At 33.5% G+C, this 18754-nt stretch overlaps 1 protein-coding gene across 1 annotated transcript; it reads right to left on the reverse strand.

Annotated features, from left to right (window-relative positions):
• Positions 1 to 3777: 3777 nt before the first annotated feature.
• On the reverse strand, positions 3778 to 17659 carry LOC139521164 (succinate--CoA ligase [ADP/GDP-forming] subunit alpha, mitochondrial-like). The gene is made up of 9 exons (XM_071314473.1): positions 17527 to 17659; positions 16150 to 16253; positions 15243 to 15359; positions 10850 to 11062; positions 10202 to 10259; positions 7754 to 7915; positions 7156 to 7229; positions 5794 to 5982; positions 3778 to 3915 (listed from the first exon to the last, which is right to left on the reverse strand). The coding sequence occupies exons 1-9, from the start codon at positions 17561 to 17563 to the stop codon at positions 3892 to 3894; spliced, it is 978 nt and encodes a 325-aa protein (XP_071170574.1). The 5' UTR covers positions 17564 to 17659; the 3' UTR covers positions 3778 to 3891.
• Positions 17660 to 18754: the final 1095 nt, after the last annotated feature.

Below are 18754 nucleotides of genomic sequence, written 5' to 3' on the forward strand. Positions count from 1 at the left end.
TCAGATTTGCTCTTAATGCTTTCGTTTTTGAGATATAAGCCAAAAACTGCATTTGACCCCTATGTTCTATTTTAAGTAACGGCGGCCATGTTTTTTGACGGATCAAAAATCAAAGCACACACTTTGTGCAGGATAATCTAAGGAACAATCATGCTAAGTTTTAACCAAATCCATTCAGTAGTTTCAGAGGAGAAGATTTTTTAAAGTTAGCAAATATGATGAACAAATTGTGAAAAATTGTCATTAAAGGACAATAACCCCTTAAGGGGTCAATTGACAATTTTGGTCATATTAACTTATTTGTAGATCTTACTTTGCTGATCTTTTTTGCTGTTTACAGTTTATCTTTATCTATAATAATATTCAAGATAATGACCAAAAACTGCAAATTTCCTTAAAATTAACAATTAAGTGGCAGCAACCCAACAATGGTTTGTTTGATTCATCTGAAAATTTCAGGGCTGATAGATCTTGACCTAATGAACATTTTTACCCCATGTCAGATTTGCTCTAAATGCTTTCGTTTTTGAGATATAAGACAAAAACTGCATTTGACCCCTATGTTCTATTTTAAGTAACGGCGGCCATGTTTTTTGACGGATCAAAAATCAAAGCACACACTTTGTGCAGGATAATCTAAGGAACAATCATGCTAAGTTTTAACCAAATCCATTCAGTAGTTTCAGAGAAGAAGATTTTTTAAAGTTAGCAAATATGATGAACAAATTGTGAAAAATTGTCATTAAAGGACAATAACCCCTTAAGGGGTCAATTGACAATTTTGGTCATATTAACTTATTTATAGATCTTACTTTGCTGATCTTTTTTGCTGTTTACAGTTTATCTTTATCTATAATAATATTCAAGATAATGACCAAAAACTGCAAAATTTCCTTAAAATTACCAATTAAGTGGCAGCAACCCAACAATGGTTTGTTTGATTCATCTGAAAATTTCAGGGCTGATAGATCTTGACCTAATGAACATTTTTACCCCATGTCAGATTTGCTCTAAATGCTTTCGTTTTTGAGATATAAGCCAAAAACTGCATTTGACCCCTATGTTCTATTTTAAGTAACGGCGGCCATGTTTTTTGACGAATCAAAAATCGAAGCGCACATTTTGTGCAGGATATACTAAGGAACAATCATGTTAAGTTTCATTCAAATCCATTCAGTAGTTTCAGAGGAGAAGATGTTTGAAAAATTGTTAACGACGACAGACGACGACGACGACGACGACGACGACGACGGACGCCAAGTGATGAGAAAAGCTCACATGGCCTTTTAGGCCAGGTGAGCTAAAAACAAGAATCTCTCCTGCTGTACTAATGATTGAATTGATATTGAAAGTTTGTTATATGAATGGGTTACGGTACGCAGGGCCGTAACTAGGGTTCGAATTCAGGGGAGGCAGGGGTTTGTGACCGCCGATTGATGCAACTTAGAGATTTTTTTCTCGCAGTAAAATGATTAAAAAAGACCCGTTTTCCTTTGATTTACTTACTTTAAGAAACATCAGTATTGCTTGAACCTGGAAGCAATTTTTATGCAAAACAAACTAAGATTGCTGTTCGGGGTGAGCCAAGGCTCCGTCTTGAAGGCCGTACTTTGACCTATAATTATTAACATTGAATACATTGTGACCTCGGATTTTGTTCTCAATATGGCTAAAAATCACCCGTTTTCCTTCGATTTCCTTACTTTAAGAAACATCAGTATTGCTGGATCCTTGAAGCAATTTTTTATACAAACAATTATTATCTGTATTTAAAGATATTTTTGTTAGAAATCGAACTGGTAAGTTAAAAAAACATATAAAGCAAGATTATAGAAAGCAAGTATTTTTTTTTGTCGAGGACCTTGAATTTTAATATTGTTGAAAGCTGAACAGACATGTATATAACTACAACCAGGGACTTTCTAAACTAGTATATACTTAGTTTAGAAAGTCTCTGTTTCAACAAATGGGAGTGTTTAACTACTAAGGCATTGACCATAATGTTCTCGTACGATCGGCCGGGATACGTTAAAAAAATGACACAACAGCTGATTCAGCTGGTAACGAATTTTCAATATCATAAAAGATTCACAATACAAAGGGAACTTCCTCTGCTTAATGGAGCCTCTAAATAAATGTGAATAGTTAAGTTTTATTCAAAATTGTCGAAAGCAAAGTTTCATATGTGTTCTCGTTCGAATACTGAATAACAGACGGACGGCCACACGAAAAATAATCAGTTTAATTGAAGTCTGGAGCTGGCATGTCAGTTAACTGCTAGTAGTCTGTTGTTATTTATGTATTATTGTCATTTGGTTTATTTTCTTTGGTTACATCTTGACATCAGACTAGGACTTCTCTTGAACTGAATTTTAATGTGCGTATTGTTATGCGTTTACTTTTCTACATTGGTTAGAGGTATAGGGGGAGGGTTGAGATCTCACAAACATGTTTAACCCCGCCGCATTTTTGCGCCTGTCCCAAGTCAGCAGCCTCTGGCCTTTGTTAGTCTTGTATTATTTTAATTTTAGAGTCTTGTGTACAATTTGGAAATTAGTATGGCGTTCATTATCACTGGACTAGTATATATTTGTTTAGGGGCCAGCTGAAGGACGCCTCCGGGTGCGGGAATTTCTCGCTACATTGAAGACCTGTTGGTGACCTTCTGCTGTTGTTTTTTATTTGGTCGGGTTGTTGTCTCTTTGACACATTCCCCATTTCCATTCTCAATTTTATAATCATTTAATACACCAAATAGTTAAACTTTTGCCTATTGTATCTGATAAATGTGCATTGACCTTTTGCCTTTAGTATCTGATTTTCACATGACAAAAATACTTTTTTCAAGCAGTCACTGAACCTTGAAAATGAGGTCAAGGACAATGGACTTGTGACAGACAAAAACTTCATAACATATAGTTTATGCATACAAGAAAGATAAAATATCCAGGTTTTCTACCTTCTGAAATATAAAGCTTTATACAAATGGTTTACACTGGATTGTAATCCTAGTCTTGCAATTGGAGTCTTTTGTCACACATGAAATTCTGTTGTGTGGTGTCAGAGGAGTTGCAATGACTAGAACAGGACTGACGGACAGGTCAAACACATTATACCCTCTGCAACTTTGTTGTGTGGGGTATAATTACTTACTTCACACATACAAATATAACTACCATATATATAAGAAAAAAACTTTTAATGTTACATTGTTTTTTTGTAAGATTTTGATCACTTGTAGTCTGTAGACCAAATCACACAGTTGTGGGACAAATTATAACTGGCTAAGACATCGAAAACAAGAATGTGTCCCCAGTACACGAATGCCCCACTCGCACTATCATTTTCTATGTTCAGTGGACCGTGAAATTGGGGTAAACCCTCTAATTTGGCATTAAAATTAGAAAGATCATATCATAGGGAACATGTATACTAAGTTTGAAGTCGATTGGACTTCAACTTCATCAAAAACTACCTTGACCAAAAACTTTAACCTGAAGCGGGACAGACGGACGAACGAACGAACAGACGGACGCACAGACCAGAAAACATAATGCCCCTCTACTATCGTAGGTGGGGCATAAAAACTTGTCATAAAAATCTCAACAATCTCACTGTAAAGTACCAAAACAAACATAGAGCAAAAGATATTGTGCTCTGAAATACAGACTTTGATGTAACACCTTTTACCATAACAGCAACATCTGACTTTTAATGGAAGCTTTAATACCGAATTCACAGTTTTTTCCTCCTTTCCATATGAGCAAATTCAAGTCATCCAAATATAAGGTTTATTGTTTATTCATCACAAAATTCATAAATATAACAATCATGAAAATCTTTGTCTAAATTATTGATTAATGTCTATAAATATCTTTAGGAATCTGATCATCACTTTCCTGCTGCCTTCATAGCCTGAAAATAGATAGATAAACAAATATAATACACAAGTGTATGGGAATGGAAGAATGATTATTCTGGCTTTAATTTATCATCTTAAATTCATATTCAACTGCATAAACATTTGTATTTTTCTCAAGTTTTTCTATGCCCAGCCTGAGGCAAATGGGAAATTAAATGTTACCCTTGACTTTTCTTCCATCTGTCCCATTTTTGTTTCCGTACTTTATTTAAGTTTACCTCATGCACAATGCAAAGAACTACAACACGCAAACAGAGGTTGAAGTTGGGCTTTAAATCATTTACAAATCTAGAGTTATGCCTCTTTTTAACTTGCAAAACTGAAACAAATTATTTAGTACTTGAGTTTGTCTGATCAAAATTCTATGAAACTCATACAGATTACTTAGAACCACAACACTCAGACAGAGTTTGAATTTGGGTAGTCATTCATTTACTCATTCCTTTTTTGTAGAAAATTGCAAAGATGTCAATTATTTTATCACATAAACTTGATTTTACCCTCTTTCCTTAGTTTAATTATTACCTTAGCCATTGTTATTCCTAATTGAGCTGGAGACATGGTTACATCTACACCAGTGACCCCCACACCCTTCCCCCTTTTTTTGTACAATTATTACCTTAGCCATAGTTGTTCCTAGTTGAGCTGGAGACAGGGTTTCATCTACACCAGTGACCCCCACACCCTTCCCCCTTTTTTTGTACAATTATTACCTTAGCCATTGTTGTTCCTAGTTGAGCTGGAGACATGGTTATATCTACACCAGTGAACACTCCCCCCTTTTTTGTACAATTATTACCGGTACCTTAGCCATAGTTGTTCCTAGTTGAGCTGGAGACATGGCTACATCTACACCAGTGACCCCCCCTTTTTTTTGTACAATTTTTACCTTAGCCATAGTTGTTCCTAGTTGAGCTGGAGACAGGGTTATATCTACACCAGTGAACACTCCCCCCTTTTTTGTACAATTATTACCTTAGCCATAGTTGTTCCTAGTTGAGCTGGAGACATTGTTACATCTACACCAGTGACCCCCACACCCTTCCCCCTTTTTTTGTACAATTATTACCTTAGCCATAGTTGTTCCTAGTTGAGCTGGAGACAGGGTTTCATCTACACCAGTGACCCCCACACCCTTCCCCCTTTTTTTGTACAATTATTACCTTAGCCATTGTTGTTCCTAGTTGAGCTGGAGACATGGTTATATCTACACCAGTGAACACTCCCCCCTTTTTTGTACAATTATTACCTTAGCCATAGTTGTTCCTAGTTGAGCTGGAGACATGGCTACATCTACACCAGTGACCCCCACACTCTACCCCCTTTTTTTGTACAATTATTACCTTAGCCATAGTTGTTCCTAGTTGAGCTGGAGACAGGGTTTCATCTACACCAGTGACCCCCACACCCTTCCCCCTTTTTTTGTACAATTATTACCTTAGCCATTGTTGTTCCTAGTTGAGCTGGAGACATGGTTATATCTACACCAGTGAACACTCCCCCCTTTTTTGTACAATTATTACCTTAGCCATAGTTGTTCCTAGTTGAGCTGGAGACATGGCTACATCTACACCAGTGACCCCCCCTTTTTTTTGTACAATTTTTACCTTAGCCATAGTTGTTCCTAGTTGAGCTGGAGACAGGGTTTCATCTACACCAGTGACCCCCACACCCTTCCCCCTTTTTTTGTACAATTATTACCTTAGCCATTGTTGTTCCTAGTTGAGCTGGAGACATGGTTATATCTACACCAGTGAACACTCCCCCCTTTTTTGTACAATTATTACCTTAGCCATAGTTGTTCCTAGTTGAGCTGGAGACATGGCTACATCTACACCAGTGACCCCCCCTTTTTTTTGTACAATTTTTACCTTAGCCATAGTTGTTCCTAGTTGAGCTGGAGACATGGTTACATCTACCCCAGCTTCTCTCAATGACTCGATCTTCTCCTCGGCTCCACCTTTACCCCCAGCAATGATAGCTCCAGCATGTCCCATTCTTCGTCCTGGAGGTGCTGTAACTCCAGCAATGAAGGATATAACCGGTTTGGCATTTGGTCCCTGAAAAAGAAGGATGAATTGTGAACAGTTCATAGGAAGTTTTATATTGAAATTTCCGATAAATCAGCCTACTTTTGATATGGACCCATCTGTTATTGTTATATATATAAATCTGTAATTGTATATATTCAGGGACTGAATTTTCGGCTTACCATTGACACCATATGCAAGTATGGTCTTGAGGAAACGATGCTAGTCCATTGGAAGGGGATGATAAATGGCTGACCCGTGTTAAGAGAGAGCCATATCTCTTGCATGTAAAAGACACCCTTGTAGACTTCAAAATAGAGCAGGCTGATGCCCCTACAAGGCAGCACTTGCACCCGCAAAGTGGAAAGGGATTAATATAAGTTGCAAAACTTGTTTCCCAATCCACTATAAATAAATATGTTTAAACTAAACTGTTATTATAGCGTTTTAAAGTCTTTGGATTTCTGCACATATTCACCTTTTCTGAATTTCTTTATACAAACTCCATTTGAAACTAATGTAATGCCATTGTTTCATTTTCAATGTTATCAACAATTCATGTGTAAGATTTCAAAAAATTAACCAAGACTACATCTAAAACAGCGAACTCTCAATGAATTAAATTTGTTTCTTTTCTTGAAACTTTTGTATCAAACTATCAAATTGGTATGACCAATGTCAGTAATTTTTTTCTGTTTTTTGTCGAGTTACAAATTTATGTTGATGTCAGATCTTCTGAATTCCTTGTTTTAATCATTTCAACCTAAGGATGATTCAGTTAGAGTCCATTGTCTTGTTGCTTAAGTTCATATGATTGCTGTACATACTTAAATTTGTTTTTAGCATTGGGAAAATTGCATAGAGATAGTGTTGCAAAATTAGAACTTGGATTTTTTATTTTATAGCATTATTTGTTTGCAGCATTTCCTAAAACTGAAACAGAAATTAAACTCGTATTTGTGTGTATTGGTTAACAATTGCAATTATAAATGCACTCAATTATTTCTGAATTGACAGAATTGGCTGGGAGGCTGTAATGTTGACATGCGTATCACCCTCGACCAAATTCATCCCTCAGGCCTAAAGGCCCTTGGGCTGGTATTGGTGTCTCGGGATGATAAGACATATTATACTGATTTTGCCATGTGTTATTCTCTATATATATATAAGCTGGTCCAATTATTGTGGATATGTTGTACTTACAGAGTTATTATTCCTGAGATATTCAGATGCTTTTTCTTCTGCACCTCCACCAATCTCTCCAATCAATACTATTCCTAAAGGTATAATTTAAGTATGTTATATTGTTTTTGTCCACTCTCCAACAATTTTTTTTAGAGCAAATAAACAAAAAATACAAAAACAAGCTATAGGTGCATCAGTATGATTGCTAACGAGAAACTTATTCACCAGAGATCAAATGAAGTGGATAGAAGCAGTTATAGGTCTCAGTACATCCTTCAACAGTGAGAAAAACTATAATTCCTGTTTAGTTAAACTTTTGAAATTCTGGAGCCATAGAATATCATACTTATACAGAAAACCAACAATTGCAACTCATGCTTTTTATCAAAAATAGAAAACAAGTTATTGTGTTTTTGAATATTGAGTGCCATGTTTTATTTTTTATAAGGTCATACCAATTTTTGTGGATTTTGTGTTCAACAAAGTGCCAATTCCTTACCCTCAAAAGTGGGTACTTACCAAAATAAATGAATCCATACTATTTCATTGGTAAGAATTTTCTTATTTAAAAAGAGATTGTTTATGGAATTGATAAGGCTGTAAATAATGTGTGTACCTTCTGTTTGTGGATCTGATAAGAAAACTTCTAAACAATCAATAAAGTTAGTTCCATTGAATGGATCTCCACCAATACCAACACAGAGTGACTGTCCTAGTCCAGCCATTGTTGTCTGGTGTACTGCTTCATATGTTAAGGTGCCAGACCTTGAAACAATGCCTTTAAATAAACAAATATTATTTATGTTATAATCTGATAACAAGGTTTGGTTTTACTATTGGTCCTATTTAGTATATCAGCTCTTCAATATTTTTACCAGGTTTTGGATTTTCAAATATTTTGACCTTGAGCATCACTGAACTGACCTTGATATGTTTTTTTTCTCTTGATTGTTTTACATGTTGTCATGTATATGAGTTTTTTTGTATATCATTTTGGTTTATGGTTTTATACATAAATGAGGCGTTTGGTTTTCTTATTTCAATTGTTTTACATTTGTCATTTCAAGGACTTTTATAGCTTGCAATGTGCTGTGTTTTTATTAGCTGACAAAGTCCTTTGGTGAATGCAATTTACCTCTTTAGGCAATGGTCAAGATTTGATATAGGAAGATGCGGTATAAGTGCCAATCCATGTCACAATTTACAAAAGTAAACAATTATAGGTCAAAGTACCATCTTCAACACGGAGCCTTGGCTCAAAATGAACAGCAATCTATAAAGGACCCCAAAAAATTACTAGTGTAAAACCTTTCAAACTAATGGTCTATCTATTTAAAAAAACAAGAAATGAGAAACACTTATGAACCACATAAACAAATGACAACTACTAAACATCAGATTCCTGACTTAGGACAGGTGCAAACATTTGCAGCGGGATTGAACGTTTTAATGGTACCAAACCTTATCCCTTATCTGAAACATCAGTGTAACATCACAACATAGAAAGACACACTATAAAATATCAATTGGAATTGCTTAACTCAATCGAAAAACACCCGGCGAGGTATCCACTTTATGGACTCTACCGTACTACAGACTCACCAGGCGTTGGTTCACTTTCGTTTGTAATTGATTTTATTTTTTATCGTGAACCCCTGCATTCCGTAAGGAAACCGCCGTTGCAACCAGCGCTAATCATACTAGCCATTCGCACAGAGTAAACAAAGTTATATTTTGTTGAGGCACCCACAGGAACCTTCCGAGAATGCTGCCATCAAACACAAGAAAAGAAATAGATAATAACGGACCATCTTAACCCAATACGAGCCTTAAGGAGGAAAAGAACAGTGATAGGAAATTAATTCTCTCTTACAGAAATTCATTTGAAATTAAATGCACCCGATTTCGTATTCTTTAAATTCAATCTGAAGCTGCCGAAAATATGGTAATCAAACATACAACCCTCGAGATACAACCACTTTTACAGAAAACTGGCCATTCCCGATAGTTTGATGAACGATACATAGTTCAAATTCAACATATAGACTAGTGATATTTATACTTTGTCCTTTACTCTCGGCGACCGAAACATTTTACAGCATTCCTGACGCGATTGGAAGCAGTACCTCTGGCCAAGGGAAGCCAGTCGAAATGGTACGGAATTGCTGATAAAATGTCGTCTATTTTGGGGAAGAAAGTTAAATGAACATTCAGACCACACAACCTATACAGTCTATACACAGCCTGACAACTTATTGTATTATTCTTTCCACGATGCAAGAGGACAAACACATGTTGGCAGAATAATTTTAACAAACATTTTCACAACAAAAACATTTTATTTCAATTTCTTTTTATAGTTTACTTACATACTTACAATGAACTTTCACTTTCACTTTCAGTTGTTATTAATAACGTTACTTACCATTGTAACATTGTGACGTTTAAATTTTAACAACCCGATTTTGTTCTTTAGCATGATTTTATGTATTGTTTTTATCCTGATGACGGTGCCCTAGGCACCGAAACATGTCGATCAATAAATTTTCTGCAGCAGTCCTTAAAGTGTTGTTGTTATAAGACTCTCTACATTTTAATTAAAGTAAAAGTATTATAGACTCATTATACTGCTGTGAAATACTAAACAATTTCAGAAAAAACATCAACTTTGATTTTTTTTTTGCGTCATATTATACACCATTTTTGTACACAGGTAAATGAAAATAATTTTGTTGTTAAGTTCATTCATTTATAAATAAGACATCAAAACTTGATTAAATACAAATGTATTTGAGGTCTGATAAAGTGATACAGTCAAGGTATGCATGTTCATATATAGAATTCCCTCAATAATTATTTGCTGTTAGTTAGAATGATGAATGTGGGTCATATGCCTATTACCAATAAATGATGTAAACCTGTAAATCATATTGTGATATTTGTGTCCTGTTTTCTTTATAATATAAAATTGAAAATGGAAATGGGGAATGTGTCAAAGAGACAACAACCCCACCATAGAACAGACAACAGCAGAAGGTCACCAATGGGTCTTCAATGTACCTACCTATTTTCCCTCTTTTATGTATATGTCCTGGCATGATACCAATCTTACATTCACCAGGCTGAAATAAAAATAAGCAGACATCTTTCAAGAGGTATATATCTCCAACATAGATTTGAGCCCAATAAGGCTTTTCGTTGAATTAGATAATTAAAACATTACCAGTAAGACGATGTGGACATAAATATACAAAATTAGGTCAATGCCAGAAAAATATAAACTTTTTTGTATGAGGCTGAGAAACTGGGAAGGGGCGAGGTTTTACTGCAACTTAATTTAATAAATTGAAAGCTATTTAAATTGAAACACAAGTTTCTAACTTATTTTCATCCATAATGAACCCCTGACTGTGGAAAAAGTGTTCCATGATGAAATTGACACTGCACAAAATATAGCTGCGTTACTATATTTTGGAAATAAACACAACTAGTTGCAGTATAAATAAAGGTTTAGTCTATTTTAAAATAGTCAGATCTATAGCCTGCCTTTGAAATGATAGTTAGCATACTTAAAATTAACTCTTGAAGCAAGGTTGATTTTGTAATTTTTCAAACAGCTCAAACCTTCCAACTTGCAAACTTGTATTGTAAATATATAAACTGGGAAAATTTGGAACAAATCATTTTTGGGATTTAGTACCGATCAACATACCTTGATAATACCAGGACAGTTGGGACCTACTAATCTGGATTTTGATTGACGAATGAGTTTATGTTTGACTTTAACCATGTCCTGCTGTGGGATACCCTCAGTTATACAAACAATTAGTGGCACTTCTGCTTCAATTGCTTCAATGATTGCTGCGGCAGCAAATGGTGGAGGGACGTAGATGGCAGTTGCATCAGCATTGGTCTGATCTCTTGCCTGAAATACACATGTATATAAACAAAATGTGCACTGAAAAAAACACTGATGTAGGGATATAAACAGCTGTGTATCTAGAAAACAACAAACACTGACCTATACACATGTCAAATAACATATACATGTATCATAGAAAATGTTTTCAAAGTACACTGCACTTGAATTGTACCGAAGTGTACCCAATTCTTATGAATTACATTGGAATATAAGTACACTTTTACAGAACTAAAATAAATCATACTGTTATTTTGCGATAGCAATCTTTAAGCCCCAGGTGATGATTAGTGTTACATCCCCGACAATAAATAATAAAATCAATTATATTAATATAGCTCTGTGAAAGTGAAGATGACATTTAGATACACCTAATGGTCAACTTTTTAAATTGAAAAAAATATCAATGAATATAAATATTAAAACTTATAAGTTATGTATCAATTCAATCTTACTCAGCTTCTAAAAATTAATGAGGTGAAAATGAGGATGACAAAAAAAATACCAGTAGATCATCTTATTTAGTACAGGAATAATAATTACTGAAAATAAATATTTAATTTAATATCAAGTTCAATCGTACTGCTTCTAGAAATGTTTTGTTATTGTGAAAATTGTTTCTTTTTCTTAGACCCTTAATATTTCTGGTCACTTGCTAAATTATAAGTAACTTGATGTTTTTGGCACAGACTGAATATTATTCTAATTTAAAACAAGAATGTGTCCATAGTACTCGGATGCCCCACTCACACTATCTTTTTCTGTGTTTAGTGGACTGTGAAATTGGGGTAAAAACTCAAATTTGGCATTTAAATTAGAAAGATCATATCACAGGGAACATATATACTAAGTTTCAAGTTGATTGGACTTCAACTTCATCAAAAACTACCTTGACCAAAAACTTTAACCTGAAATTTGCACTATCATTTTCTATGTTCAATGAACTGTGAAATGGGGATCAAAAGTTTAATTTGGCATTAAAATAAGAAAGATCATATCATAGGGCACATGTGTACTGAGTTTCATGTTGATTGGACTTCAACTTCATCAAAAACTACCTTGACCAAAAACTTAAACCTGAAGCGGGATGAACGAATGGACACACAGACCAAACAAGAATGTGTCCAAAGTACATGAATGCCCCACTCGCACTATCATTTTCCATGTTCAATGGACCGTGAAATTTGATAAAAAATATAATTAGGCATTATAATTAGACAGATAATATCATAGGGAACATGTGTACTAAGTTTCAAGTTGATTGGACTTCAACTTTATCAAAAACTACCTTGACCAAAAACTTTAACCTGAAACATGCACTTTCATTTTCTATGTTCAGTAGACCGTGAAATTGGGGTCAAAAGTTTAATTTGGCTTTAAAATTAGAAAGATCATATCATAAGGAACATGGGTACTAAGTTTCAAGTTGATTGGACTTCAACTTCATCAAAAACTACCTTGACCAAAAACTTTAACCTGAAGCGGGACAGACGGACGAACGAACAGACGAACGAACGAACGGACAGACAGACGGACGAACAGACGCACAGACCAGAAAACATTATGCCCCTCTACTATCGTAGGTGGGGCATAAAAACATAATGCCCCTCTACTATCGTAGTTGGGGCATAAAAAAGCTGGAAGTGAACTATCTAAGCACTTTAAACCTAACATATTTCAAGTTCTAACATGACGTCCTTCAAATGCTTTGAGTACACACCCGTGGTAAAATATGAATATTTTGTCAGGGCTGTTCTGATCGTACTCCCACGTCATATGCTTTTTTATGAATGATATTCTGACGTCATAGAACGATGACGGAAGAATATAAGCATTTTATGGGAAAATACACGCTTGTGAAACAGAAAATCATCACAACAAGGAAATGTAAACAAACGATGCTAAAATGTGGTATAAATGTGATATAAGTCATTTTTTTTAATACATACATTGTATATATATAAGACAAATAGTAAATTATCATTTAAATTCATCCAAAACTATCTAAATATGTCATGGTAAATAGTTTAAGCATGTCACTAATTCAGTTTGCTCAGTTCTTTTACGCCAATTTGATAGTCTATATTATTTTCCACTGCAAAACAATGTCTTCATTAAGATTAAAAACAAACAATAGTTTCCTTAACACTTCATTTCCAAAGACATTCATTATCTTGTCAAAGTTAATCAGGGTTAAGAAGCATAATAATTAATTGTTTTTTTAAACAAGTTATAACTAGTTATTACTGGTATTTTTTTCAAACAAAATGTCCTATCTTCATTATTTTATTATTCTATCAACCAAGGATGATTAATGTATAATATTTATTGAATCATTACAGTTTAAGGGTCAGTGTTCTTTGTTATTTGTATAGCTTCTAGAAATCAAGAAAAACAAAAACAGTCTGTTAATGAGGACAAGAGAAAATCAATAAAAGTCACTGTTTGTTTTTCTCTTATTATACAAATTCAATGCAGAAGATATAGAAAGAAGTATTAAATAAATATTTATGCAAAAAATCTTGCAGGAACCAAGGAGATCCTAAAACTTCCTTTTAATGTTGTTTTTCGATCTTAAATCAAACAAGGGGATCATACTTAATCATTTGTCTAGAGCATTTCTAATATAATGAAATTCAAAACAGTGTGGCTGTGGCCATTTATTGACACATTAAATTCATCCATTGACTGGAACAATTTACGTGAACGTTTGTCTTTAACGACCACTGTTCACGACGTACCTACGATAGACATTTAAACTGTGGGGTTACCAAAGGTTTCTTAACGCCTTTAATTATAAAATAATTCGAAAAAATAATCAGGAATAACCTTTATGTTTTGATTTATATAATTGTTATAAATCACCCGAATTACTTCATTGAGGTGTTGAGAACCTTTGGTGGCCCCATAGTTTAAGTGTCTTTAAAAAGTACATAGTGAGCAGTGGTCGTTACATACAAACCTTCACCTAAATTGTCCCAGTCAATGGATGAATTTAATGTGTCAATCAATGGCCACAGCCACACTGTTTTGAATTTCATTCTAAAGGAAATCCAGGTATGGATGCCCCAAATTTCTCAATAGTTATTATAATTTTTAATCATGTATATTATTTATATAGCATTATAATTCAGAAGTCTATTCATGTCCAGTGAATAGATTTAATTAAACTCTGAAATTTGACTTAAATACTAAAACAAATACCTGAATCACAAAGTTTTCAAAGATCACATATTTTACATTATTTCATGTGGGGCCTATATTGCTTACTATTATATATATGGTATGGGGCTGATTATTGTTGATGTTTATATGGTGAGATTGGTGACCTATTGTTGATGTTTATATGGTGAGATTGGTGACCTATTGTTGATGTTTATATGGTCAGAGTTGATGTTTATATGGTCAGATTGGTGACCTATTGTTGTTTACATAGATCTACACCATTAGGTCTCTGTTGGAAAGTTGTCTCATTGTTAATCAAACCTCATCTTTTAGTTCTTATAAAGAATCGTTTCAAATTAAAAGTATTAACATTTTGGGACAGGATGTCGCTTATCAACCATCAACATGACCTCTGAATATTGCAGATACAAGATATATATATAAGCCTATAATCATAAATGCAACATGCAATAGTATAATGACAACTTTCCTACTTTTGATTGGTTACATATATTTATGACAATAGTAACACCATTGTTTTACCTGTAATCTGTAAAAGAATGACTTTTTTGTTGTTGGTCACTTTGACTTCCACTTTGACTTCCCTAGTTTTACATTTCAGCTGACAATATTTTTAATAACTAAAGCACATACATACTTCAGGGCATAAAGATTACCATTTCCTGTTTCTCAGGGAAAGTAAATTATTACATGGGAACTGACATTCCAGTTAATACATTTTTTGTAATATCCCGTTGGGAAAGTCCTTTTCTGGTAAATAAATAAAATAATTTGTCCCTATTACTTGTTTAAATTTCAAAATATGTTAAACCCCTAAAAAGTATGCACAGATTGCAGGATTTTGCATCCTAAATTTCAAAATTTTCTTCCGGGGCCCAAAACTCCCACTTTGCTTGTCTCAACAGGAGATAGTGGAATTGCAAACAGGAAATTGATTTTTTTTATCACTTTTCCTGGGGTAAGTGGCCTGCCAAAATAATCTTCATGCCCTGATACTTACCTCTTGAACAGAGTTGAACACAGGAAGTCCAAGATGTTTCTGTCCTCCTTTTCCTGGAGACACACCTCCAACCATTTTAGTGCCATATTCAATAGCTTGCTGACTGTGAAATGTTCCCTTTAATATAAAACAACATTTTCAGCAATTTTTAATCACATTTTAAGCTGTATTAAAGCCCTTTTGTTAACCACACACTAAAAGTTGAAAAAAATGTACATGACTGGTCATTTCATATCAACTTTTCTATACTTTTTTGATACTGTAAATTCTAAAATTATTGCGTGCATTTATCAGTTTATAATTGCAATTTTGTCATTTTGGACTAAAATGCAATTTTAATTTTTGCAATACATTGTATTGAGAAAAATCCTGTTTAATTTATATAAAAAATTTCAAAATGGGAGTTTAACATGTTTAATAACCCTATTGCATTTTTCGCAAATGATAAAAACATTGCAACAATTTCTGAATGTTACAATATCTTATATTTCTTGTCTTTAATCTTACTATTAAAGGTCATAGGATGCATATCTTTTACATTGTACTAGTAAGTGAAAAAAAGATATAATTGAATGGATTGGCTTTCAAATTTATAAAATCTGAAGCGCAGAGCATCTATTTTACTATATATACATGTACATGCTGTATAATAATCATATGTATTCTCTCTTCATCTGCTATTGTGTACCTATAGCTACTGTGTGAAGTTTCATTGGTATTCCTCAAAATAATATGAGAACCTGTTGAACGTTCAAGAGGGAAATTCAATTGCATTTCAACTTATATAAATATATATCCCTTTTTCCTTCTTCATATCTTTGTGGATCTCAGAAAACAGAAAACAAAATCTAATTGTAATTCATCAAACTCAGTTTTTTGATAAAATACAAATTGTAGATAGTTTTACCTGTTTGCCTGTAAATCCTTGGCATATGACTTTTGTATTTTTGTTGACCAGCAGGTTAGGTCGTGAGTTGGTGTAACAGTGTCTGATTCCTACTCTGCCAATAGCTGTATAAAGATAAAATATAAATCAAACTGCCATCTTCTGTGGAATTACCTAGATAGTTGATAGTTAGAATATACACCTTTAGTTAGAATATACATTTTGTACATCTTCAACCAGTTTACATGTATCCCAATGGGAAACTTTGTCTTACTGACAAAATGTCAGACAAACACCAAATTAGCCAGACGGAAATTTTAAAATATTCTAGTTGACATGAAAAAAGTAGAAAGGATCAAATTTCTAAAAAAAAATATAAAACAGTTTAACACCAACAGAATTATGGAATATTACTAAAGTTTAATACTGTACATGTTCTACTATAATATATTGCAAATAAAATTAAAATGAAAATCGACATTAATGCATTTATCACTTAATTAACAACAGTGCCTTTTCTTGTTACATTCAATGATTCTTTATTGTATTTCTTCAACAAAATTCTTATAAAGTCTTGGTCACATTAAAAATTTCTTTAAATATCAGTAAATATTCAATTAATGATTTCTATTATCATTGAATTTGTTGTGGAAAACGTTCTTGATTTTTTTTTTAGGATTTCTAACAACCAATGATCAAATTGGCAGTCTCTTCACCAGTGGCATATCCAGAGAAGGGTTCTGGGTTTGTTTGTTTTTTGCCCTGAACATGCTGAAATTTGGGAAATAAAAATTAAAAAAATCTGTTCATAATTAGTAATTACAACAATAAACACCACATAATGTCAATGTGCATCAGCAACTCATTTTTTCAGTTTATTCCTTTTGCATGTGCAGATTTTACGAGAGACACCCAAGCTATGGTTTACCTATTTGTCCTCATTTATGAAGCTAATGAAGAATCCTTTTTTTTTTTATTTCAAAACATGTATATTATACCAAAAAAAATGATTTACTAATCTTATCTATGTAAAAATAAGCCATGACCTTCTAAATAAAACAAATAATTCAGTTTAGGAAAAAAATCTATAATGTATAATTCTTTTTCAATACTGAATAGCTACTTATATATGTGGAGTTCTTCTTTTTTCGCAGGTAGCATTTGCCTTATATTACACGATTCTGTGTATAATATCACTTATGAGGTTTTTAACCCACCCTTTCAAGTTTGAACAGAAAAATTATTTGATTTCTATGATTTTCACAAGTGTCTGTGATGTTTAACTCCAGCATGGTCAAACACAATGCCAGTTTTCGTATTGATTTCACAACACATGTTTAAGAAAAGATTTTTTATAAGATGAAACATGAACAGGAGGAGATTAATTATGTTATTTACCAGAAACTTTGCCAAGGACTTTTCTGGCAGTCGACATCGTGAAAAACCGGAAGCTAGTAAAGCTAAATAAAATTTTCTCTACACCGGATTAGTGATGTTCTGATTTCGGATTCTATTCAGCCTTCTGCCAGCCCCGCCTACAAACGCAAGTGGATAGTAGGGACTGGCTTTTATCTGACTGATTTTTTTTTCGTGTATAATTCCACATAATAAAAGCAGTATTCTAATATGACGTGCTTTGTATACCAACCCATGCTCGAAATCCAATAAAATGTGTTTACACATGCGTATATTGGAAATTGAATACCCGGAAAAATGATTTTACTTTTAAACTTTTAAATGATGCACATGTTGTAACTAATACACATACAATGATTCGCAATTGACATATTTGACCTAAATGGGCGTTTTTCAATAAAAACGTAAATTCTTGTCCCAGCCACTTTTAAAAGAATGTGTCAGTTGTTCTTTAAAAGAAGTATTTTTTTTGTGCAGTCAGTCCATTCCAGTAATTCAATTAATATTATGAGATTTGACAATTTTAAGCAAAGAAACATACTATTTTTAAAGGGATTAATAAGATATTTATTCCTGAATGGTTCTAAATAACCAAAATGGCATGTCCCTAGACCCCCTGTTCAATATGTTCAACATTCACACTCTAAAATATTGTAAAAAAGGTAGAAATGAATTTTATTTTTTACTTTTAATAGAAGTTCTTTAATTATTCAAAAGTATGTGTATAGCCAACATATTTTAATAAAAAGAACTTTTAACAATGGATTTTTAGAAGGTGTATCCCTGACAAAATGTCTACTACGAAACGAAGTCATTAAATTTTGCTAATAAACATGATAAAAAGTTCTATAAAATCAATGTTTGCAAGAGATATAAACATTAGGGTCTTACAAAAGAAGTGATGCTTTTAAAACGGCAGTTAAATCGTTGGCAAAAAAAATTGAGCACATCAAATGGACCAGAGTGATACCGTATTTTACTGAGTTAATGTCCACTACGAAACGGGTCAAATCTCCTTCAGTATCTGGTTTTAAAATTATGAAAACAATATCAGTGTACAGCTTAGTACGTGCTTTGGTGAATAGATTCATTCTTGTTACTATTGCAATATAGGGATTTGGGGGGGGGGGGGGGGGATACAACATGTGAATATGTCCACTACGAAACGGTCACCTACGAAACAAGTATGGGAGAAAAACGTTTCGTAGTG

This window comes from Mytilus edulis, chromosome 4 (genome assembly GCF_963676685.1).
Source record: "Mytilus edulis chromosome 4, xbMytEdul2.2, whole genome shotgun sequence".
NCBI classification, from domain to species: domain Eukaryota; kingdom Metazoa; phylum Mollusca; class Bivalvia; order Mytilida; family Mytilidae; genus Mytilus; species Mytilus edulis.

Bases quoted from the DNA above. Each gene is read 5' to 3' on its own strand.
- LOC139521164 (XM_071314473.1), bottom strand. From the start codon at position 17,563: ATGTCGACTGCCAGAAAAGTCCTTGGCAAAGTTTCTG. The intron at 10,260-10,849 runs GTATGTTGATCG...TTTTTATTTCAG, and splicing joins ACTGTCCTGGTATTATCAAG to CCTGGTGAATGTAAGATTGG. The intron at 5,983-7,155 runs GTAAGTACAACA...CTTCTTTTTCAG, and splicing joins ATCTCAGGAATAATAACTCT to GGACCAAATGCCAAACCGGT.